Source organism: Phoxinus phoxinus, assembly GCF_949152265.1.
Source record: "Phoxinus phoxinus genome assembly, chromosome: 16".
Lineage (NCBI taxonomy): Eukaryota > Metazoa > Chordata > Actinopteri > Cypriniformes > Leuciscidae > Phoxinus > Phoxinus phoxinus.
Window position 1 is genome coordinate 6691089 of NC_136891.1, and position 24783 is coordinate 6715871.

General features: G+C 36.8%; 2 protein-coding genes and 1 pseudogene across 4 annotated transcripts in view; 2 read left to right on the plus strand and 1 right to left on the minus strand.

Moving 5' to 3' along the window:
* On the minus strand, nucleotides 1-16217 carry gopc (golgi-associated PDZ and coiled-coil motif containing). 2 transcript variants are annotated; one of them, XM_079583640.1, is made up of 9 exons: nucleotides 15716-16217; nucleotides 11901-12065; nucleotides 9450-9473; nucleotides 6831-7006; nucleotides 6546-6711; nucleotides 5644-5739; nucleotides 5380-5544; nucleotides 4407-4581; nucleotides 1-2460 (listed from the first exon to the last, which is right to left on the minus strand). In XM_079583640.1, the coding sequence occupies exons 1-9, from the start codon at nucleotides 15989-15991 to the stop codon at nucleotides 2342-2344; spliced, it is 1362 nt and encodes a 453-aa protein (XP_079439766.1). In that variant the 5' UTR covers nucleotides 15992-16217; the 3' UTR covers nucleotides 1-2341. The 2 variants fall into 2 exon arrangements, with proteins under 2 accessions (XP_079439766.1, XP_079439767.1); XM_079583641.1 differs by lacking the exon at nucleotides 9450-9473 and having other exon boundaries at nucleotides 15716-16188.
* On the plus strand, nucleotides 16216-19426 carry LOC306983656 (annotated as a pseudogene). Its single transcript has 3 exons — nucleotides 16216-16220; nucleotides 17076-17886; nucleotides 19223-19426. The product of its transcript is annotated as an uncharacterized misc_RNA (transcript).
* The window catches only part of nus1 (NUS1 dehydrodolichyl diphosphate synthase subunit), a 9714-nt gene continuing 4168 nt past the window's right edge, over nucleotides 19238-24783 (plus strand). The window contains exons 1-4 of the mRNA XM_079583917.1: nucleotides 19238-19834; nucleotides 20921-21052; nucleotides 22379-22531; nucleotides 23995-24094. Coding sequence (XP_079440043.1) covers nucleotides 19486-19834; nucleotides 20921-21052; nucleotides 22379-22531; nucleotides 23995-24094 — 734 coding nt within the window. The 5' untranslated portion in view covers nucleotides 19238-19485. The remainder of the gene's footprint in view (nucleotides 19835-20920; nucleotides 21053-22378; nucleotides 22532-23994; nucleotides 24095-24783) is intronic.

The following is a 24783-nucleotide window of genomic DNA, read 5'->3' on the forward strand; positions in this document are numbered from 1 at the left end:
TCTGGGCAAATAAATTTAAGTTTATTGAAACATTTCACGTCATATATTAACTACATGTGAAACATTTATTCCCAATCTCCTGTGTTTCCGAAGCACAATTCCTATGACACTGGAAAAACAGTTAACAGAAAAATAAATCACAAACCAGAAGGACAAAAAAAAAGAAAAAAAAAAAAGAGAGAGAATTGGCTAAAAAGAGGGGACATGTTTCTTCAGGTCAAAGTTGCATCTGTACTGTGCCATGCACTGGCAGTGTGGAAAGCATCATCTCCCAGATGAACTAATCAGTAACAAGACCTTTAAGGTAACATGAGTCCACTAAACCAGCCCACATTCTGATAAGATTGTCCTGACTGCCCTCATCTATAAACACCTGTGACCATTACAGTTGGGTGATTAATATCAGACTAAATGTGTTGATATAAACAAATACCTTATGAGTATTTCATATTTAACACTCAAGCTATGCTTCCTTGCTGAAAACCGACCTAGACCATCAAACCACCTTGTTAAAGCATTTCTCTTTCAGCAGAGTAAATGTGTGTTTAGGAATAGTTTTATTGCTATGTAGCCCATGTTTCAGTTAAATATATAGTAATCAGTGTGCAGACATTTAGACTGGAGCATTAGATGGCTGAAGCTGAAGATGCCATTGAGATAACAGCGTAAGAGAAGAAAGTGATATGTTAAATAACTCAATGATAGGAAAGCAACACTGATGATTATAGGAACCTCTTCTAGTCATCTATACAGTAATGATCTGAGGCATTCTGGGACTGAATAGGGCTGAATAGTTGTTCTTGATTTCGTTGCCCTTTTATGTTTTTTGACAGGATATAAAGATTGGCTTGGATTAAATAACGCTATGCTACATTGCTGTGTAAAAACGCAAGTCCACTTCCCTAACCAGATAATATCGGTATCTTAATACAGTAGGTTCCAATGGCACTATCAGGACATTGTTCAGCAAAGACACTCAAAAATACTTCTGCAGATTCATAAAATAAAATAAAAATCAAGAAAGGTCAAAGTCATATTTCACTCTAAAATAAAAAATAAAAATATAGGTAATTTTTTTAAATAAAAGGAAAGGGCAATTCATTAATATTGTTATTATGAGAAATAAGCACATTCACCCTTTTCCCCCCAATTGTCAGTAGCTCACATATTTTTTCACATTACAAAAGTTACTCATATGCAAAAAAAAAAAAAAAACTCATGTATGTATATATTAGTGTCGTGAAACCGATTAATTGTGATTAATCGCATCAAACTAAAGTTTGTAAATATCCGTGTGCCTTTCTACTGTGTATATATAGAGAATTTAGGACCATTAATTATTATTATTTTGCGTTGACATTATTTTTAGCACATTATATATGTGCTGACAATATACAGCATATATATATATATATACATATATATATAGTATTACTTTTAATCATGATTAATCGATTTGACAGCACTAAATATATACATTATATATTTAATTGTACATTTTTAAACTGAACTTCTGAACTTAAACTTTGAGGGTAAAGTTTTCCTGAATTAAAAATTAGCATGTTACAGTGATGCGAATTTGAGGGAAATTTTCTATATACGGGGGGTGGTAAAATATGAAAATATGACCTGGAAATCTCTTGTACGAAACTTATTCTAGATCAATTAAATGGCACATTTAAACCTGTCCACTGCTGTTCTTGAGCCGTTATGTGCGGATGTGTACGATTACGACACGCTGACACGTGCTGTTTCTCTCCTATCACCTACTGTCCACCCTGTGCGCAAAACAGGAAGTAACATCATCCTGTTTGCCTTTGATTTAGAGCAGGACCAGCTCACACTAGGTTCAAACAAAAAGATTAAAAACAATGTTTTAAATGAACATACACTTTGAGCAAACAGGAACTCATTGCTATATCCACTACTTCAGTGCGAGAGAGGAAACGTGAATCATTAAAGTAGAAGCTCTACATCTGAGCTCAGATTCAGCTCACCTATGGAGGGTCATTAACCGCACGGAGAGGAAGTCTTATACCATATCATTCCATCCAATCGCTTTAGTCGTCTACGTAGATCGTCGTTTTGTCCCGTCGTGTTTCTTCACAACTATAAACCAAGATGGTGACGTACATTTGCAAGCAATCCTTTGTGGCCGCTGAGTAATATCATGTCCTCTTCTCTGTGTTTCTCAGTGGTTCATCCATCTCCAGTGGACGTGGAAGCAGTCTGTTCTCCATACGGCATAAAACAAGAAGAATCTCGTATGTTACATATTATACACGTGCAGTCTTAATCTCTTTCTGCTCTCCGTCCTCGCTCGTTCTCGTAGGCCGGAGGTCTAAGAGGAACTCTCTGCAGACTCTGCTGTCTTGGAGGTCTTGTCGTCCGAAGGGCTTTCGCTGGACAAGCCGGTCTCTCCGTTCTCCGTTCTGTTGTTCACTAAGTGCTTCCCTACGGCTGGAAGGAGAAGGAAAACGAACGGCCAGTTTAGATAAACTGCACAATTTTTCTCTAAACCATTAACTGGACCTTTGGTTTTAATGATTAACTGCTACATAGACTGTGACAATATGATTGCAAACACTACTGTTCAAAAGTTGATTTGATTTATTTAAAGAGATTCATACTTTTATTCAGCAAGGATGCTTTAAATTGATACATTTATAATGTTACAAAAGATTTTTATTTCAAATAAATGCTGTTCTTTTAAACTTTCATTTCATCAGAGAATCCTGGAAAAAAATACAAAATCAGTGTATTCAAATGATTTCTGAAGGATCATGTGACACTGAAGACTGGAGTAATGATGCTGAAAATTCTAATTTGCAAATTGTAACATTTTAAAATATATTACAAAATAAAACAGTTATTTTAAGGTTTAAATAATATTTCACAATAATTTTAAATGAAATTAGTTGATTTTACTAATGACTGATTTTACTGTATTTTTGATTAAATAAATAGCCTTGGTGGGCAGTAAACTTGTTTCAAAAACATCTTACCAACCTCACACTTTTGAACAGTAGTGTATATTTTTATATAATAATTGAATATCATTTTCCCCCCTTTCTAATAATAATATTACAGTATTTATTAATCTATGGAAATATTAACTATACATTTGAATCTTTCAAGAATTATTTTAAATTAACTTTATTATTATAGTATCATTTATTTATTAATTGATATAATAATACCTTCTAGGGCTGTAACGATACAGCAAACCCACGATTCGGTTTGTATCCCGATTTCTGACCCACGATTCGATACAAACCGCGATTCTTGCGAGGAGGGAGGATTTTAAAAGCCAAATAAATAAATAGCTAAAGCTATAACTCTGTTTTCTTGTAACAAAATACTTTTGAAAAACAGAACAGAACAGAACTATACTCCATTGTGGAGATGATTCGAGCATGTTAAAAATTCTTCTGAGGTAACCGAGGCTTACTGTCTGTGCTGTAAACCACAAATAATATTGCCTATTCCGCATGACCCGCATCTCAAGCGCAGGAATAATGCCTGCCACAAAGTGAACGCGCCTATATAGAGAAATGCACACTTCCTACGAATTAGCCTAAGCAGCCATTTCTTTATGTTTTGAATTAACGTTAAATCAAGAAAAAGTATTTCAAGCTTTCTATATAAGTTTCGATTAGTTTATGAGGTGACTCAGGTGAGCTCCAGTTCACGCGCACGCCGGTGCCACACACACACACACACACCGCGCGCTTTGCTCACTTGCTCTGGTGTTTGCTTGTGTGTGTGTGTGTGTGTGTGTGTGTGTGTGTGTGTGTGTGTGTGTGTGTGTGTGTGTGTGTGTGTGTGTGTGGCACTCGCGCGCGCGTGTGTGGGAGAGGTGCGATTTTTGAATAATCAAATGATACCCAGCGATCTTCGAATATTATTTTTGCTTGAAATTCCCATACCTAATATGTAAAAGACCCCGTCACAGCCCTAGGATCTATTCTGGACGAGAAAGATAAGTCTGGGAAGGGGTGTGTCGATCGCGATCTGCCTTCTCACACCGCGACACAGGTTCGTGGATCTGAGTGTCGCGATTTCGGTTTAATATCGTACATCGTTACAGCCCTAATACCTTCTTATTGCCTTATCAGCATCAAAGATCAAAAATATAATTATTGGAAAAAAAAATAACAATACAATATTCATATATTATGAACAAACATGAACTGACAATGAATAATAGTATAAGTTGAGATAGGACAATAGTATACTTATAAACTGACTGATTAAACTATGAATTTATTATAAACGAACATGAACTGACAATGAATAATAGTATATTTATACATTTACATGTATTAATGAATGCTGTAAAACAAATTGTTGTTCAGTTTTGGGTCATTTGCCAGGAAGAAAATTAATGAATTTAATGGGCTTGCCTTGTAGAGAGGCGGGGTCAGCAGTGCCATTGTTGTGATTGGCTCCTGATCCCTCTTCCAGCTCATCCAGGTACAGACGGTAGCGGTGTCCGCTGTCGTCTTCATACTCCACGTTCTCGTCATCGGAGTCCACTTCTGGAGCCACGTAAACCACTTCAAACTCGATTTCCCCCCTCTGCAGAGAAAGCCCCCAAATGTGTTAGTGTGCGTGTCTTAAAGGGATATTTCACCCAAAAATGTTGTCATCATTTACTCACCCTCAAGTTGTTCCAACCCTGTATGACATTCTTTCTTCTGTTGAACACAAAATAAATTATTTTGAAGAATGTTGGTAACCAAACAGTAGATGGACCCCATTGACTTCCATAGTATGGAGAGAAAAAAATACTATGGAAGTCAATGGGGTCCATCAACTGTTTGGTTACCAACATTCTTCAAAATATCTTCTTTTCGGAAGAAATTCCGAACATTTGGAACAACTTGAGGGTGAATAAGTGATGACAGAACTTCAGTATTTGGGTGAACTATCCCTTTAAGTGAGTAAATATGACAGTTGGTTGCTCACACAAAACTATCATATGACTTCAGAAGACTTGAGTCATATAAATGGTGGATTTTGTTGTCATTTTAGAGCTTGACAGACCAAATCCTCATTCCCTTTCATTGAATTGAAAAGAGTGGCCACCTTTTGTGTTCAACAGAAAGTCAAATGTGTTTGGAACAACATGATGGTGTGTAAATGATGACAGAATTTTCATTTTTGGGTGAACTATTCCTGTAAAGCAGCGTGTTCTCTTCAAATCCTTCATAACACCTCACAAGCCCAATTAGAGAGCATCTTAACCTTTGGCAGGTTCTCTGCAGGAGTGAGAATGGGATTGAAACATGGTTCTAATAATACGTTATTAAGCCTGATCTGACAGCCCCCTCGTCGAGCTGCAAACAACCAAAGAGAGTCCCGTGTGCGTCTCACCTGCTGTGAGAGGATGGTGACGGCCTCTTTGTGCTTTGCATCTCTCAGGTTGATGTTGTTGACAGCTAAGATGGCATCTCCCACGTGCAGTCCTCCGCAGCGCTCTGCAGGCTGGGTGGGGTGGATTTCGGAGATGAGGATGGGAACACCGTGCTCTTTCCCACCCTGTATTAATTGCAGGAACGCAAACATTAAATCAAGACTTTGAGTTTGGAACAAACATGGATGGAGCAGCCTGCATATTAAATCAAAGGTTGAACTCACAGTAATGGAGATGCCAAGTCCTTCATGATCTTCTTTGCTCAGAACCACTTTGCGTATAGGACCGACTCCTTGAGTCTTTTTCAGGGAATCTGTTTCCTGGAGAGGTAAATATATAGAGCACACACTAAGGGTGAATCACATGAAAATGGTAATAGTTCATCTAAAAAAATAAATAAATAATAATAATTACATATATATATATATATATATATATATATATATATATATATATATATATGAAGCCTTTAGATGCAAAAGTCTCTAAGTGCCATCTGAAATTTTCAGAAATTTTTATCAAGCTTGTATGTTTATGTTCAGTTATTTCATGTTAATGCCAATGATAATTACCTATTAATTGTCATTAAGGTGAAATTACTGAACTTAAATATACGAGCTTGATAAAAATGAGAAGAAATACATTTTAGAAGAAAATTTCAGATGGCACTTAGAGGGTTTTGCATCTGAAGTCTTCAGCATATAGGTAATTAAGCTTATTTCATTGACTTTTAATATTTAAATAGATGAATAGATGAAAAATCTTAATTTTATATTTAATATATTTTAAATATATCTTAATAAAATCGTAACTGCTTAAAATAGGCTTCATTATATATATATATATATATATATATATATATATATATATATATATATATATATATATATATATAAACTTTATTTCTTATTTTAAAAGATAAAAATAAATACAAGAATAAATAAATAAATCAGAATGTAATTATAATATAAGAAATTACATGATTAACATCTGATTTTGATTTTAGGTATAAATACACTACAGGCAAATTATTCTCTTGACTATTCCAAGTTTACTCTGATATAACTAGTTCGCCTTCTGTATGCAATATCGCCAACTTGTAAATAAAATGAATGTATTGTCTTACATGGCCCACAGGTGATGGCAAGGGCTTCTTGGGATCATTGCGCCCCCTGCAGGCTCGTATCACTGTTTTGTGGCGGTGCAGGTGAATCTCCGCTTCAAGCTGGTTCCACAGTTTATCATGAGCTGGTCCTTTCATGTCTCGCCCCAGCAACTGGATCTGCTGCACCCTAAATAATAAAACAAAGCATTCCTGTTACCAACCACTTCAGCTATTTGTGTGAAAGATATCGCCACATGAAACCCACACAGTGGTCAACGGGAACAGAAGAACAATGCTGTCCCTTACCTCCCAGCCAGCTCCTTGTCCAAGTACTTTGCCGCCAGTCTGGCTCCATACACCTCAGCCTGTAGGACCGCAATGTGCCTGCGGAGGGCCTCGTTCTCTTTCTTCAGCATCTTCACCTCTGCCTCCAACTTAGCCTCCTTCACTTTTTCTTTCCTACTGGCCTCCAGTTCCTTCTCCTGTGAAATGTAATCAAACAAAGACAAGAGGTGAGCAGTTGAGCGCCGGAAGTCTGTGGTGTGCTGGTGGTCTGACCATGTGTGTACACTGAGGTAAGTCATCCCATCAGAGTAACATCAAACCACTATCATTAAACAGCTCTTCCAACACACTGCCCAAGAGGACAAGAAGCAGAAGACCTACGTCACCACAATGACCACAAACACAACAACTTCACAACAGTACAAATAACACACAGGTGAGGTGAGATCACCAGACAAACACTCTGGTTAAAGGAATAGTTCACCCAAAAATTTTAATTCTCATAATTTACTCACCCTCTACGTGTATATTAGTGCTGGGAAATGATTCATCGCATCCAGAATTAAAGTTTGTATGTGTGCTGTGTATAATTATACACACACATGCATGTATTTATTTAAGAAAAATGTGTTATTTATATATAAAATATTTATATATAATATACATGTATAAATATATACACAGTATATACATGCATATGTGTATAATTATTTTGTATATATAAATACACACAGTACACACACATATATTATGTAAACTCCAAAAAGCACATTCATCCATCATAAAAGTAATCCATACGACTCCAGTAGGTTAATAAATGCCTATATTTTATATATTTTTGGGTGAACTATTCCTTTAAAACACACCACTAAACATGTGCACACACTAAAGACTCAGAATTGTAACAAATGTAGATTTAACATCATAGTAACTACAAGTTTGCCAATAGTGACATGAATCCAGCCAATCAGGAAAGCTAATAGAACATGACTTGCATATGAATGGCACCTCTTCATTTGTTACAACACCTGGAGTAAAACAAAAACCTCTAGCAGTAGCTTTGCACCTATACTGAAGTTTATGGCTGATAATGATCAGCTTGTATCAATAACTAAAGGCGCGGTCACATTGTTGTCATTGTCATGTGACCTTTCCAGCGTCAGTTACGACTGTCATTCATAAATCCCCTCATGGGATAGTAAAGTGTTCACTTCATCGAACACACACTTCAGAATCTCAGCGGAAGTAGCCTACTGTTTTATGTATTATGCATTTATGAATACTATGCATTTGGACATACTACTCTGTTGGAGTAGTGTTTTTCACAAACTATTCGATTTAAGTATTCGATTTCAGACGCAGCGCATCTCTGTATCTGCTGAGTTTGGGTTGCTTTAAAGTGAATTTGGGAATGGCATATCCACCAACCATCTACCGAAATCTACTTTCAGTCCTAATAAATGTACAATGGTTCAACATTTGAAAATGAAGAAATTAAATACAGCCATATTAGTATTGTATTTTTACAGTTGAAATGTAAAAAAAAATATTTTTTTATTTTTTAAGTGAAATATTACAATAGCTATATTTCTTCTTTTAATATTTATTTATTCATTTTCATATTTTAATTTAGTAATAATAATATTGATATATAATCACAAAAATGTGGCCCAATTGTACTGCCCTACAATCAAGCACAGCAAACCTGGAATGTTTTTTATCACGTTTTTTTTATCAGAAAAATTTACATTTTTTTTTTTTTTTCCCAAATTGTGCAGCCCTAAACCCAACACAATGTAACATGTTGCATAGATGTAGAAATTTGCACAGAAATTCCATTACATATTTATTTGGCTAAAATACTTTTTGGCTAAAGGACTTGTGCGCATTTCAAAAAATGTCTAAAGAAAATTCACATTATCAGTTCAAATTTTAGGCTGTGATTCTACTAGTGATCAGAGGATAATGTATCTGCCTCAAATATACTGTGCACCTCTGGAAGTTAATCTACTACACAAGGCCGCATTTGCATTACATGGTTCAAGTGACCCAATTCCGATTTTTTCGGACCCACGAGTGTGTAAGCAGGACAAATGTTCATAGATTCCGATGATCTCAGATCGGTTTCATTCCTCATTCATGTGATCATTAAACAGATCGGATATTCCCCTTGCCAAATCAAGTCACACGTCATTGAAAAAGCAACGGTGGCGATCACATGACTCTTTTCAATGCCCAGGCTGCAACAAGGGCTCTCCTCTTTTTTCTCCACCTTAAGAGACCAATGTTTGAAGACCTTTAAAAATGGTGAGGAAGCTTGTACTATCATTTCGTCTGGATCCATTGCACCGTTTTCACTTCCTTTTCGGCCTAAGCTTTTCTGGGTCAGTATGTCTTTCACCAAGTGTACAGTGTAGATGCAGATATCAGATATGGTCACTTTTAAAAGAAAGACCGGGTTGGTTATATAGATGCTAGTCAACGAATCGGAATTGGGCATCAAGACCCGCAGCGTAAATGCGGCCAAAGAGAACATAGTTCTTCATTAGGGATGGTTGAAACAGACAGCAGAAGCATTAACAGGCAAAAAGAGTGGAGTTAGATGGGACACACACAGACTGAAAACAATGCAAAACTTACCTTGTCCTCCACTGAGGGAACAGGCTTAAGATTGAGAAGAAAAACAGAGGGTCAAAAGTTAGAGACGCAGGGTTAAACAGGAAAGCCGGTTGTGAAGCTTCATCATTCCTCCTTACATCAGCAGGGTTAAGTCAGGAACCCAACCAGAGCCTGTTAGTGTTCATTACAGCTGATCATACAAAGATACTGCACTTACACCAACAGACGTCACAGCTGCGCTGCATAGACAAAAGTATGTGGACACTTGCTAATTGGATCCAGTCACTACCATTGTTGACGGCTGGATAAACTCGAGCATACAGCCATGTAATCTCAACAGACATACAAGTCGTTTCCTCAGGTTTCTGCCCTCGGCTACTCGTGTGAAGTGAAGTGAAAAAGTCTAGGAACAATGACAGGTCAGTTACAGAAGTTCACAGAACAAGACAGCCGAGTGCTGAAGAGGTGCACAAACACTGTCTGCAACGTTGATACTCACTTTTGACTTACAAACTGCCGTCGAAAGCTTGAGTTAGAATGTCTATAAAATAGTGAATTTTTTATTGTAATGGTATTAGTCTATATTTTATTATTCAGCAAGAGCGCATTCAATTGATCAAAAGTAACAATAAAGACTTTTACTTTTTACAAACAATTCTATTTCAAATACATCCTGTTCTTTTTATATATATATATATATGTATTTTTATGGATATTTAATTTAACTTTCACCTTACACTCTTTTTAAAGTACATGAATAACACTGTTAAGTGTAATCTTTAGAAAATCTCAAAGCTAATAAATGCATTTCTTTCAACAACTGTTGTCGTAACATCTTATCTGCTATTTGCATATTTTGTAGCATGGAAATATGCATATTCATCTAGGCAACATAAGTAACAAATGAATGGAAAACCAAACCTACAGCACAGAGCACACATTGATAGTCTGTGGTTTGTTTGCCAAATGCTATGACAACAATTCTGTCTGCAAAACAGGCTCCTGGTTCGTCTAGTAATACTCTTTTGAGATGGGTCTGGAAGAACTCGATTGGCCTGTTCTTAACCCCACTCAACTACTTAATCACCAAACATCACTGCTAGACTCCACTGACACCCCAATGGAAGCAAATTCCTCCATCAGTCAGAGTCACGTCAATGAAACACCTTCCCAAAAGAGTGGAGGCCATTATAATGGTTCTAATTCCACATTAGGGGCTTTTGCACCAGAGGAACCTTTTCATAGTTCCTAGAACTAATGGCAGGACGCAGGGGTGACCGCTTTTTTGCGTGTTTGCACCTCAGGAACTGTGAGGAACTACATTAGCTCCTACTTCAGAGTAGGGTCTAACCCAGCACAATAGGAACTGCTAGTGATGTAAATATACGCTGATTGGTCGAACACACATGAAACACCAGCACCCGCCATTAAAAAAAAAAGTTGTGTACACAGTTTATAGCCTATATATTTACTCTGAGAACCAACTCTACAAATATGGAAACCAGTGATATATGGACCGCTCAACCTTTATGCTAAGGAGAAAATCCAATGAGTCTTTGAGGGGACCAAGCGAACCATGATTATATATTTCCACTCAGCTAGTAACATTGGACATCAACCACACAGCAAAACGCTAATACTTGTTAATAGACTGTTTACTTTCTTTGTATAAATAACGTATTAGACAGGACTGTTAAACAAATCATTAACAAATGAAGACGGAGAATGGGAGCGCTGTGTGCTCTGGCTATGGTGTTCTCAGCGCCGTCAAAATAAAAGTCACAACAACAAAAACGGCCGCTTACATCACTTCAGAGTTCCTACTGTGGTGCAAATGCAACCAGGAAAATGGCTCTAGGGGAACATTTATTTCTCACCCTGGTGTCTAGTTCCTAGAACTAAGTTCCTATAACTACTTGGTGCCAAAGCCCCTATTAATGCCAATGGTTTTAGAATGAGATGTTCAGTGATCAGGTGTCCACATACTTTTGCAAACATACTGAGTTGAAGATCCAGGTGGCCTTAAAGGGATAGTTCGATAGTCACCCTCAAGTTTTTCCAAACCTGTATTAATTTTTCTTCTGCTAAACACAAAAGATGATAAGTTAAAGAATGTCGGTATCCAAACAGTTGATGGGCGCCATTGACTTCCATAGTATGGGGGGAAAAATACTATGAAAGTCAACAGGGCAACTGTTTGGTTACCCATATTGTTTAAAATATCTTCTTTTGTGTTCAGCAGAAGAAATTCATACAGGTTTGGAAAAAGTAGAGTAGAGTAAATGACAGAATTTTCATTTTTTGGTGAACTATCCTTTTAATGTTAACATATTATAATTTATATATAGACGAGTTACTAAAAAACTGCCCTGTGAGACACCGGTGTCTCACAGGGCAGTTTTTTAGTAACTCGTCTATATATAAAACCCAGTCAGTTCTGCTACATTTGTAGTAACGTGAAGCTGTGCCCACCATCCTGTCCTTGATAGAGTCTGAGTCGACCGCCTGGCCGCCTTTGGCTTGGAGTTTGAGCTGCATGGCGTGGAGTTGCAGAAGCTGTTCATGAACTTCCTGCTCCACCACGACCTTCTCCGCCTGGACATCCGTCAGCTCCGACCGCAAGTCCACCAGCTGAGCCTAAAGCACACACACATGGAGTATTATTAACTAGCCATCCAAGAATCATGCTGAGACTTGCGCTGACTCAGTGTCTGCATATGAAGTATTGCATCCTTCACTGATCAAGAAAAGTAAAGGATCAACAAAAATGGAGGGGAAAACATGAAAATTAAGACAAATGTTTATCCGAACAGACTCTAGTTCAAAGGAAAACTGCACATTTTGCCAAATTTTTAAGGGACTAGACAGTGGCCTAGCAATTAGTGCATGTCTTCCTATGTTGAGCCATTTTTCCGATGTGAACGACTCTAGCTTGTAGGTGTCATTTTAAAAAGAGAGGATGGAAAACTGCACACTTTGCCGTTGCAAATATCCATAATGATATTTCTTTAACACATGAAGATTTACAAATCTTAAACATCACATTAATTTCATGCATTTGCATTCACTACATAGTACACTTTTGAGAAAAATCTAATTCGAACGGATATCAAATATCAAGCAATGTATTTGAATATATTTGAATATCTACGAGTTTTTACAAATTGGATTTTTTTTCCTGTTGGAACTACAAAATAACTAAATGCATTTGAGTCAGATATGCTAAACAATCTGTTCAAATAACACGTCACATTTAGTTCATCTGAAAAATAAACAAGCAAAAATGATTCATTCATTTTCATATTCTCATCCGACACACCCATTAACAACCACAGCCACAATGAATTATGTGATCCCGTCCCCCATCCGAAGACACCGCCATTAGAAAGCAGCTCAATCCTCCAGCATTTCAGCCTCTTAAGTAGCGAAGCTCCATCAAGGACAGAAATGAAAGTTCTCTCGTAGAAAATCCACTCATTTATTTATGTGCCTGGCCTCCGCTGGATAGCCAACGTTAGCTGACGGACTCTCATATTTAGCAGTAATGCATCAGAGAATATTCATTTATCTGTCAGTACTGTTGTCCTCAAATCAAGAGCAGCGAATCTGAACCTAACGGTCCTTCGGAAGACTTCAGATTCCCACCGCTTCCCTTCCCAATCTATAAGTGAAAAGCAAGACAATATTCTCTGTAACAACATTTCAACTGGCAAAACTGAATATCTTCCCTTTGAATAAAAAATTTAACTAAATCTGACTCGAAACGAAGGCACCAAAGTACCTCAAAAGAGTTTGGTGTTTGCGATGCAGCTAGAGAAAAATGCCTAGGCTGAGACCTTTTATACAGTATCAGCCTTCAGAGAGGGTGTTCAGTAAAGATATTTGGGTGGGTCCTTTGGAAAAATGACATCACAGGAGTAGTAGCATGAAATCAAAATGGACCCCATTTACTGAATACTGAACATTTCTAAATGCATGTTAATGATCTTATTTGAAACAATTCATCTATGTTTGTTGCTGTCTATTGTCTTTTTTTTTTACCTCATCATTTTTAATCAATGCAAACTTTCTAGTGGCTAATGCACAGTATCCGCCACTAAAACAACAATATAAAACACAAATTAAATCAGTTAGATGACTAATCGACCATAGTGGCCCATACCCATTTAATATCCCGTTTCTTTCAACAATGCGTCACATTACGCAAGTGAAATGGGTTAAGAAATGCAGTTTCATGATGAATCATAATGTTGGTGTATTAACTAACAAAAATGTACTACAGTATTAAGGCACATTCACACAAAGATAACTATAAAGATTTTATAAATATTGATACTGTTCTAAAAATTGGCCAGACTACAACTATAACGATAACAGGACAGAGAAAAGATATCATCGGAATCACTTTCAGAATTTATTTTCTTCAGCTGATGAATGATAAAAACCTTGACAGCCAATCAGAAACCACCAGACTTTAAAGAGTAAGAGCAGCTTAGAACACACAGAACAATTTAGGGCATTGGTGTGTGGACGCTAATATAGTTATCGTTCCAATGCTGATGTTTTAATACCATGGTATTCTTTGCAGTACTTTAAAGTATCTTACCATAAATGAATACCATGGAATGGTATAGTCTCGCCACAGTGCTTTTATAAGGACAGGAAGCTGTGATCTTCACTGTCACATCCAACTCTCCTCTTGTACAGCAGGACGTTTTTATCAAGCTGTGTGTTAATCTGCTCTGCTGCGCCGGCCCGTGTGCTAAACTATACCTTCTCAGAAAGAAATTCAGCCTCCCACACAAATATACCTGTGAGTCACTACCATTAAGAACATGCTATTTTGAATTTTCTATCCTGGACTCTAGGGATTCCTCCATGGCAAAGACGATTCATCTCCCCTGTGGAAGGTAGCCTAACACTGCTTTTAAAATTTGACTGTGAGCTTTGATAAAGAGCCATTAACAGATTTGAAAAGTGTTGGGAAAAGCAGATTACACGATCTGGTCTCCTGAGAAGCCTGAAACCATCAACACACAGACAAGACACTAATGATCTAGGAACAGGACAGCAGAACTCAACAGCAACTATATTTAATACAAACATGAGCTGGCACATAAGTGCATGTTATGCTGCAGTTAATGTTGAGGGATCTTTTACATGATTCTTCAATTTAAACAGAAGAATGACCATGTCTAGCAATGAGCTAAACAGGTTTAACAGGTTTTTATATCCCGTCCTAGTTTTATGCAAAGCATTTCCCAGCCAAACTCATTTGCCAGATTTGACCGATTCAACTTTAGAACTTTTACTCTAAATATGAACAAGATGTTGTGTATGTTTGCCTCTTTTCATTAGCATCATGACATCTTGCTTCGCATCAGGGTCCTGATCACCCTGTCGGGTTTATTGTGCATTAACTTGGTACTTAATGATCAAAAGCCCCGCACAGTAACTTAATTTCATCTCAAATTTAGTGTAATATTGTACAAAATATGTAAGTATGCTACATGGAATGAAAAGCTTCTGTTAACACAAAAGGAAATATGGTAACACTTTACAATAAGGTTAATTAGTTAACTACATTAGTTAACGTTAACTAATAATGAACTGCACTTATACAGCATTTATTCATCTTTGTTAATGTTAATTTCAACATTTACTAATACTTTATTAAAATCTTGTTAACATGAGTTAATGCACTGTGAACTAACATGAACAAACAATGAACAGCTTTAATCATATTAACTAACATGAACAAAGATTAATAAATACTGTAACAAATGTATTGCTCATTGTTAGTTCATGTTAGTTAATACATTAACTAATGTTTAATAAATAAACCTTATTGTAAAGTGTTACCGGAAATATTATGTTTACACAAAAGGAAGTTTGCCATAATCTATACATCTATACACTTTCTATTCAGAAAGTACACACACACACACACACTATGTCCTAGTGAGTGCAATATTTATGTGACGTGGTATTTAGATAGTAGTAATAGTTTAAAATCCATCTCAAACATGAAGCTACAATTTTAGAGAACATTCAAAACCTCTTTATATTCTAATTCAATTTTTTTGTGAAATAAAATACAAACCAGGTATTAAAGACTAACAGCCATAATTCCAAAATGAATCACAATTAGTCACTCCCAAACACTCATCTTCAAACATTCAAAACAGAATGCATAACCAAAAGAGAGTTCTATGTCACTAAATAAAAGAACATCAACTAACTTTGCCTAAAGCCTTTAAAAGATCACATTCATCTCGTTCCCTCACCTCTAGTTTGTGGTTGAGCTGGAAAATGGTTTGGGCTTTATGACACAGCTGAGCAAAACATGAGCTGAGACTAGTCATCTTCTGACGGCCCTCATATGTGATATCAGCCTGATCCGGGTCGATCTCTCCCAGTAACAGATCCACATCCACAAACGCCTTGTCAAACTCCTTCTCCAGCACCTCCAGCCATCGGAACATGGACATGCCGGGAGCCGCAGCCGAACCGGCGGAGAGGGCCGAGCCCGGGGATCCAGCACCGCCAGCGGACGCAGACATCTTCAACACGGGTAACGTTACAGGAAGAACACACAGATTACTTCAATTTAGTCCTTTACTCGGCGCGATCACTTGGCCGTTCAAGTTATATTATAAGAGGCTTCTGGTGTGATAGAAAGTGAGAGTGATGCTTTGTTGAGGTGTTTTCCGTGCTCTCATCTGACCAGGAAATCCGAGATCGAACAAGTCAACAACGTGGATTGATTAGTTTGGTCTGCCACACGATGAGGTCCGTCAATGAGGAAGACAGTCGATAGACGAGTGAATCGATTGATGAGTAAGTCTTCATGGGAATTTACAGCAGATAGACTGTTTGTGCCATAAATACAGTTACATTATATACATTTTTTTATTCATATTAGGTTTTAAAGCTTTGTTTTGTCAAGTTAATATGACTGAATGCAACACTTAATAGCAGAAACACTTAATAACAGAAAAGGATGTAAATAGTTTGTCAGCAAGTTTTTTATTTGCAAACGTGCAGGACGATATTGCTGATATGTCAGTTCCTTGCCGGTGTCAAATTTAGTTTTCCAAGCAAGATAATGACCTCAGCCATTGTTCTAAAGCAAATGAGTCACATGCAGGCGTGAATCTGACTCGGATATTTAAGCATTGGATGCTCAAAATGCAGCTTCAGCAGAGGTTTGTGAAGCTGTTTTCTCATAATGATGATATTCTGCATTATTCTATGTGTCTCCTCTTTAATCAACATGTCTGCAGCCACATCTGTCCAAAAAACTGCATCTGTGAGCAAGCAAACGGAAACAACGTGAAGAAAACAAACCTGGGACATGCTGTACAGAAATAAAATCCTCCAACATATACAATATATATATATTACTATTAGTAATATATACATAATACATAATTACAAGTACCTAATAACCATAACTCTATAGTAACATGTAGTTTATTAATATTTCCCAGTACTTATTTGAGTAAGTACAATGTAATAAAAAGTGAAACCTGTCTTTCTCTAATTTTCACTATGCAAATTTTTTATAATTAAACTTATTTTGTTTGTTTTAGTTTTGTTATTCATTCATTTCCAGAACCTGTTATATTGGTTCATTTTAAACAGATTTTATAGATTTATTGCTCAGAGATTTTTGCCAGGCCTTGAAGAAGTTCCGTTGTCTGGTGGGGTCGAGCAGATTGACACCAATGTCTTCAGAGCTCTGTTAACAAAACTGTCAAAAAAACAAGTTAAGACAGTTTCCCCGTGGCCTGCCCTCTGGCCTGGAGTTCCTCCATTTGGGCCACAACAGGATAAACAGCCGAGAGTCGTCCGAGGAGAGGGTCCTGCAACGAGTCGTCCCAGGACGGAAGCTACGGGTCCTGAACCTCCAGAATAACCAGTTTAGCACATTGTGTGCAAACAAACACCTGAACATTCCTTGAAAAGCTTGAGTGTCTTTACCTGGATGGAAATAAAATTGAATCAATACATGGCATATTCTAAATGTGCTTAGCATGGGAAGCAACAGGATCTCCTCAATTTCATCAACATTCTTCTCATCATCACTGCAGCTTCTAAAAACATTAGATCCACACCCTGAGGAATCGAGACATGTCCCAGCAGCTGCACAACCTCATAAGCCTTTCTGTCCGCTCTAACAGACTGGTATCAGTGGGGGGTCTTCGCCTCCCAAATCTGTCTGTGTGCGGGTTAGGAATACCATAGATTGGCCTCTCAACATGAGAAGCTATAGACTGCAGGCAGAACAATATCCAGGAAGTCACTTTTCAACAGCTAGCAAAAAAAAAAAAAAAAAAAACTTAAACATTTCTTTTTGGAAAACAACACCATCCACATTTTTAAAGTTAATGCCCTGAGAAACTGCATTCAACCTGGACAGAATCTGCTACTATTCCTCGTCATGAATCCGACGGCAAAAAAACAGCTGTCGGAATCCGTTCCCCCACCCTCATTATGAGAGGTTTTGATGAAGTGGCTCAAAAAAAGCCACAATTTAAAATAAATCGACGAGCCGGGACTTGAACTCTGGTCGTCAAAATCCCCAAAGTGTTAAATGTCAGAGCTTAGACCACTAGGCTATAGGGGACAAGAGGAAAACAAAAGTTTGTTGAGTATTTGAACCTCACTTCTAAGATTCCCCCACCCTCATTATGAGAGGTTTTGATGAAGTGGCTTAAAAAAAGTCTGATTCAATTTTTGTGTGGATGGAGCTTAACTGCCATCAGTTTAAAGAATATTTTTTGCCTTTTAAGAACTTTGATCATCATCATTAGGTTCAGTAGTCAATATATGTATTTGTATTTTTTTACTTACAACAACACTTCAATGCATTCAGTGTACAGTGAAGACCTTCTAATAAAGTTGTGATTAGGAAATAATGTTATTAATTTGTGTATTTTGTCCATATTTGTATTTAATTAAATTAAGATTATTAATGTATAGTTTTAAATTGAGTGTTTATTTAGAATGTGTGTTATATGTGTGTTGTATGTACACTTGTGTATTTTGAATTTGTATTTATGTACACAATGATGTATATTTGCATTAAATGCTAGACTCACCAATATATAGTTTGTAATTAAAAAATATATTTGTTGAAACATGTATTGTTTTATACAAAAACAATCTGTATTTGAAAACAATGTGTATTTTATTTATTAAAATAAGGTCATAAATAAAAAAGAAATATTTAACTCAACTGTTTGGGTTATTTGAACCCAACTGGAGTTTAACCCAATGCATTGGGTTTAAATAACTCAAAGTTGGGAAGGTGCTATAAGGGTTATTATTTTGGTTATTTTTAACACCATTTTTAAGTGAGTATAGATGATTAAATGATTAAACATAGCCTAAGCAAATGTTATATTTGTTTATGTTTCTGATTCATCACATTACAATAAAACAACTGTATTTAGATAGGAAAATATGATTCTCGTTTGTTTTATTCCATTAATAGCCTCCAGATTTGTTTGAAAAAACAACAACAGAACATTCATATTTTTGTGACAGTCAGTAACGTCATATAATATATAATATTGAAAGTATTCAATATAATATTTATTACGCATACATAACATATTGTGCTTTTTTATATTCATAAATCCAATGACTAGGCAATTTTAATTTTATTTACACATATTTCATTTGCTGGTCCAGCAACCAATCGCATTGCATCTAGCTTAAGGCTAAATCTGTGTTGATCTGAAACCAGCCGTTAAGAGTTATTTTCATTCCTTAACACTTGCCAGGTGAACGTCATAACTGACCACAGACCAGTTGTTAGAATGCAGTCAGTCGTCCAATCAGAGAGCTCCATGTCAGACAGCAGCAGGTTCAGAGTGGAAAGGTTGGCAGGAAGAAGAAATGGCAGCCGGCGCGCTGCGGCGTTGGCAGTTACCAAAATGGCTAATTTCTCGATAGACCATCGCTCACACGTACACATAGTACTTTGATATGAGGAATATACTTTAAAATCTGATCGATTTTCAACTAGGGACGCGTTTAAAGACGCATGGCTTTACTGTATGAGATGGTGTGGAGGTTTTTGCACGCGCTGCTCTATGTTCAGCGCGCGCTGCTAGCCTGGTTCCGAGTCCACATCTGGAGATGGAAACGGGCTGTGGTGGGGTTATTACTGCCCCTTGCCCTCGGCTTTCATAATCAGAAAAAGGCTGTACCCATTGGCAAACGGTCTAGCCGCCGGGTTCGCTGGGGAGCCGAAGGCAGGACGTTAGAAAAGCTGCCCATTCATGTGGGGTTGTTGATCACTGAAGAGGAGATCCACTACACTGACATTGCCAATCTAGTGGTCTGGTGCATGGCAGTGGGCATCTCATATGTCAGTGTGTATGATAATCAAGGTAAGACTCAAAGAGGTTTGCATTGACTAAAGGGAAGTGAATTGATGTCACATGCATCCAGTCACCTGCTAGTCTGGCTATCACCAGACCAAGCTCAAACTTTTAAGATTGAACATTCAAATCGAAATCAAATCACCGGCAGATCGGGCTGGGTTTACCCGGTCTAGTCACCTGCTGTTTCTTCAACACTCATGATGACTTGAGCAAAGAATTCAATTGACACATTTAAGTCTTAGTGATGAACTTTGTGTTCAGATATGATTGAAAAGTTTCACTTTGTATGCGTTAAGTTGAAGTCAAATAGTACGGTTATTGTTGAATGGTTTTGTTTATGACATGCTTAAACTAAAAACTAGACTAGATAATACCATTATTTGCATAAATTTTCTTTAAATCTTTTTAGGATGGTTTTGAAATGCGTATTACTCAACTTTTATTCTCATTTTTATAGTTACAATGTGTCTAGTCTATTTCAAAACGTTCTCCTTCAACTCAGTATTTGTCAATGAAGCTAGGGGAGTAATGTGATCTGATTTATTTATTATAACCTTAGACATATTTTATGACTGTCAAAAGTATGGTAAGGGTGAACCGAGATCTAATTCACATTGTTAGTAATGATTCTCCATTTAAAGGTCATAATTACCTTTTTTATTTATGCCACCGTGTACCAAGAAACCAAGTAGCCAGTGTTTCTCAACTAGTTTCGCTTCAAGATCCTTTCTACCCCCTTTTAAAATGTGATAATCCTATTAATTTTGCTTTATTTATTTGAATGTTCTTTAATATTTTCTTGAATTGCAGTTCATTATTTAGCTTGGCTTATTCCGTCAGAATATACCTGCGTCCCACCAGTCGAAAGCCTCTGATCTAAACTCCATTGTCAGTCGTGATTAATTTAAAAGACCAGTAAATTTAATTCACTCATGTAATGTTCCTCAATTAGCCTCAATTGTCAAGTCTAAATTTGTGTTCGGAAAGTGTGAAGTTGCTGACAATATATTTAGCAGCTGAAACTGTTTCTCTCAGAAACTGTAGAGTTTATGGGAGTGGGATCATCATCTCTTTGTCACCCTTGTTTCATAGGCGTCTTCAAGAGGAATAACTCCAGACTCATGGAAGAGATCTTGAAAAAGCAGCAGGAGCTTTTGGGAATGGACAGCTCCAAATACTCAGTGGAGTTTTTGAAGAACGGTACAGATAAACAAGAGCATCAAGGTGAGGTTCAAAACCTGAGGAAATAATTGTTGCTTTTATTTGAGACACGCACTGTGGGTAGACGCCTGTACAAACCAGTTGGATCAGAAAATATTTTCAAAGATGACTGCCGGTTTTTTGTTCCTTTATTTTCCTCTGTGAATCATAATGCTCAGTTAGTTGTTTTATCTGTGTTCATGACTTAGGTTAGGAAACACAGGTTAATTCACCATTGGCTTTGTTGAAAAATGCATAAACTTTTATGCAATTTTCATCCGGAAAGATTCTTTGTTGCCAAACTCTGTAGGTCAGGAAATTTGTTTTACTTTTCCAAATGTGCCTCAAGCAAGTCATCTTTTGAAGACTATGGAACCTAATCCAGAGTGAGACAGGGATACATGGGAAAACCCACTTTGCTTATTGTCTTACACCTAGGCATAGGCAATGTCTTTTTTTTTTTTTTTTGAGCTCAACAATAAGGGCTTTTTTCCTGCAGATCCAGTGGGACTAGTAGCTCAGATTTTGCCCTGAAAACATTTATACCATTTAAAAGTTTAGGTCAGTAAGATTTTTTTTTTTTTTAAGGCAGAAATTAATGCTTCTAATTCAGCAAGGATTAAATTGATCAAACATGACTAAATTATTACAGCTACCTTATTTTGTTACAAATGCTTTTCTTTTGAACTTCTGTTCATTAAAGAAACCTGAATATTAAGCAGCACAACTGTTTTCAACATTGATATAATAAAGGATTGTGTGACATTGATGCCGGATTCAGCTTTGCCAGCACAGAAATAAATGACATTTTAAAATTATACTAAAATAGAATAATATATGTAATAATATTTCACAGTATTACTGTTTTTACTGTATTTCTGATAAAATAAATGCAGCCTTGGTGAGCCTAAGACACTTTCAAAAACATACCAATTCTTACTGTCCCCAAACTTTACATTTATATTGTATTTTATATTCTTTCTATTTATTTACCTTTTCTTTGAACCTCTGTCTTCTGCATGATCACCAAGGCTTTATGCTCATGTACTAAATACCGCTCTGACTCTAGTTCAAAATCTGTGACGGATAATTTTATCCCTCACTTTTCCATCTTCAACGACATATTAAAATATCTTTGTAACTTTGTATGGGCTTGTTTGCAAGATGTGAAAAAAATTGCTGCTCCGTCTCATCACACGTCTGTCTAGTCTTAAACGGGTTGACTGTGTGACTTTGCCATTTTCTCAATTTCCAAATGAAATAGAGACCATGCCTCACCTGAGTCTTTTCATCTCTAAATGTTTTGTCCACACTTTACTTAATACATTTTCTTTTTTTTTTCTTTTCTAGTTTTATCTTGTCAGTCAGTGGTAAAGGTCTTATCTCCAGACGATGGGCGGCTCAGTATCGTCCAGGCAGCCCAGCAGCTCTGTAGGGCCGTCGAGCAGAAGGAAAGGACCTCCAAAGACATTGATGTCAATGTGCTGGACTCATTACTCAGAGGTAAGTAGTTGTCAGTCAGCTGACCATCAGCGCAAACTAGCATTTAGTCCTGTAATTTGATTCTAGTCAAAAAAACATTAAGACTAATCTACAGTTACAAGCAAATGGGACGATTCCGATATCGGTTGCCAATTTTTTTCCTTTAAGCAAATTTATTTGTCGTTTATCTGCTCTGTTACAGGCCAAACTGCCCTCAAAAAATAAATAAATCTGTAGCCATTAGAAATTAGAGGCAACCACTGCATTTTATCATGATCCAAGCAAAGGTGCTTGATCACATGCTCATCGCGTGAGGGAAGTGTGCAGTCAAACAGACAGTCTTTTGATAAGGACACAAAGCCTTATCGCGCTTTTGATTTTAGTTTGTTTGACAGTAATGCCGCAAAACACGACATTAAATACCTTTTGTGTTATTATGAGAAGTTGAAATATATTTTCAGGCAGCCACAGTCTATTTAATGAATGGGAAGCACTGAAATCTATTTGTGGCGGTCAATGTTAATATTGTGGTGGGCTGCCACAAATAAATCAATGTATTGGAAACACTGAATATATATCTTGAACATAACCAACGTCAGATTCAAAATGAAACTCAGCCCATCAATTACTCTTAATTGTAACGTAGAAACATGCATATTCTGTAAAGCTGCTTTGAAACAATATGTATTGTGAAAAGCACTATATAAATTTGAATTGAATGATGGCGAATCTTTATGGTACATATACACTGCTCTGTTATTGCTGCTCGCTGGACTCCTCCTCAGGGTTGAGAATATTTAGGCACCTCACGATCCGATCCAATTCTGGGAATCACGATCTGATTTCATAACCGCTCTTGATCTACAATTTTTCATGTTAATTTAGTTAACTTTACTGCCTTAAAATAAAAAATTGACAAAAAAAAGTACAAATAAATGTAAGATTCAATTACTTCTGTAGTCATAAGTAGTTATGTTTTCACAAAAGTAAAAATGAAATCAAAACAATTGTATGTTAAGAATATTCATATACTTTCAAAACATACAAGTAAATACTAAAGGGGAACAACTAAACTTATTATCAGCAATAAACAGTGCCTTCAATAGCTGAACGTTTTCCAGTCGAGAGCAATGAGTGATTTTTCTCTTTCTCAGCTTTACTGATGACATCATTGGCAGCGGGAGATCTGATAGGCTGCATTCATGCTGATGTACAGCTCTGTTTTGACACATCAGATCTTTGTCCTGCCTGTCTAATCCCTTAAGACATAACGACTGTTTACAGTAATTTTGCATATTAAAAACATTTTGACATGCATGTGCATTTGACTGGTTACACGGGGTCATATACAGCACAGACACGTTTTGCGAGCAGAACCTGTTGTCTGCTGTCTCTATGGTCTCCAAGATCATCTCAGTCTCCAAAAGAGCCTGTATTGTTCTCAGTATTCATCTTCAGGTTCATGCATGTTTTCCCCCGTGCAGAGTCGGAAAACATTCCTGACCCAGACCTGGTGCTGAAGTTCGGCCCTGTGGAAAGCACACTTGGTTTTCTTCCCTGGCACATCAGACTAACAGAGATTATGTGAGTATGTTTATGTATCGATGTATTTGAGCAAGCACAAACTGTACAGAACAGACTTTAAAATCTCTAATTTTAAATTTGTATCTAACCTAGAAATAAACAGGCGATTTAGGATTTTGAAAAACGTACAACAAAGAAATATTAAACTTTTTTGTGAGTGATATTGTGGGATCTGTAGCATACAGTATGTGCTTGGACATAATCGAGTTCACCTGTTCTGCATGAGTGCGTATGGTGGCGTTATGCCTGGAGAGTTCACTTAAATCCTTTTGAGAGATTATCGGCACAGATTAACAGTTAAACCTGTCTACACTGGCACACTTATCTCTGGAAGCTTTCCAAGCGTGCGTGATGACGTGTACAGCTCTGTGAGATCACTGCACACATAGACTTGCACTGCATTGCATCATTACCACTGTATCTGACATGCTTCATCTTAAACTAGTTTAAACGGCAGTGTTTGTCTAATTAATATGCATGGAGCATTTGCCATATCAGATTGTCAATGTAGACTGCAATTTAACTAATGTTTTGATTTGTGAGTTAATTTCAGAAAATGTAAAATGTGTTCCATTTAATTTCAGTAGGTCTGTGTACTTATTTGTTTTTATTAAATTCAAATGCATTATTGCATGTATTATGTCAATTTAAATTATATATATACATCATATTATATTTAAAAAGATACT

Coding starts and splice junctions, on each gene's coding strand:
- gopc (XM_079583640.1), bottom strand. CDS start 15,991: ATGTCTGCGTCCGCTGGCGGTGCTGGATCCCCGGGCTCGGCCCTCTCC. Junction 4,582..5,379: donor TCACCATCCTCTCACAGCAG/GTGAGACGCACA, acceptor CTTTCTCTGCAG/AGGGGGGAAATCGAGTTTGA. Junction 2,461..4,406: donor TGACCCCGCCTCTCTACAAG/GCAAGCCCATTA, acceptor TTCTCCTTCCAG/CCGTAGGGAAGCACTTAGTG.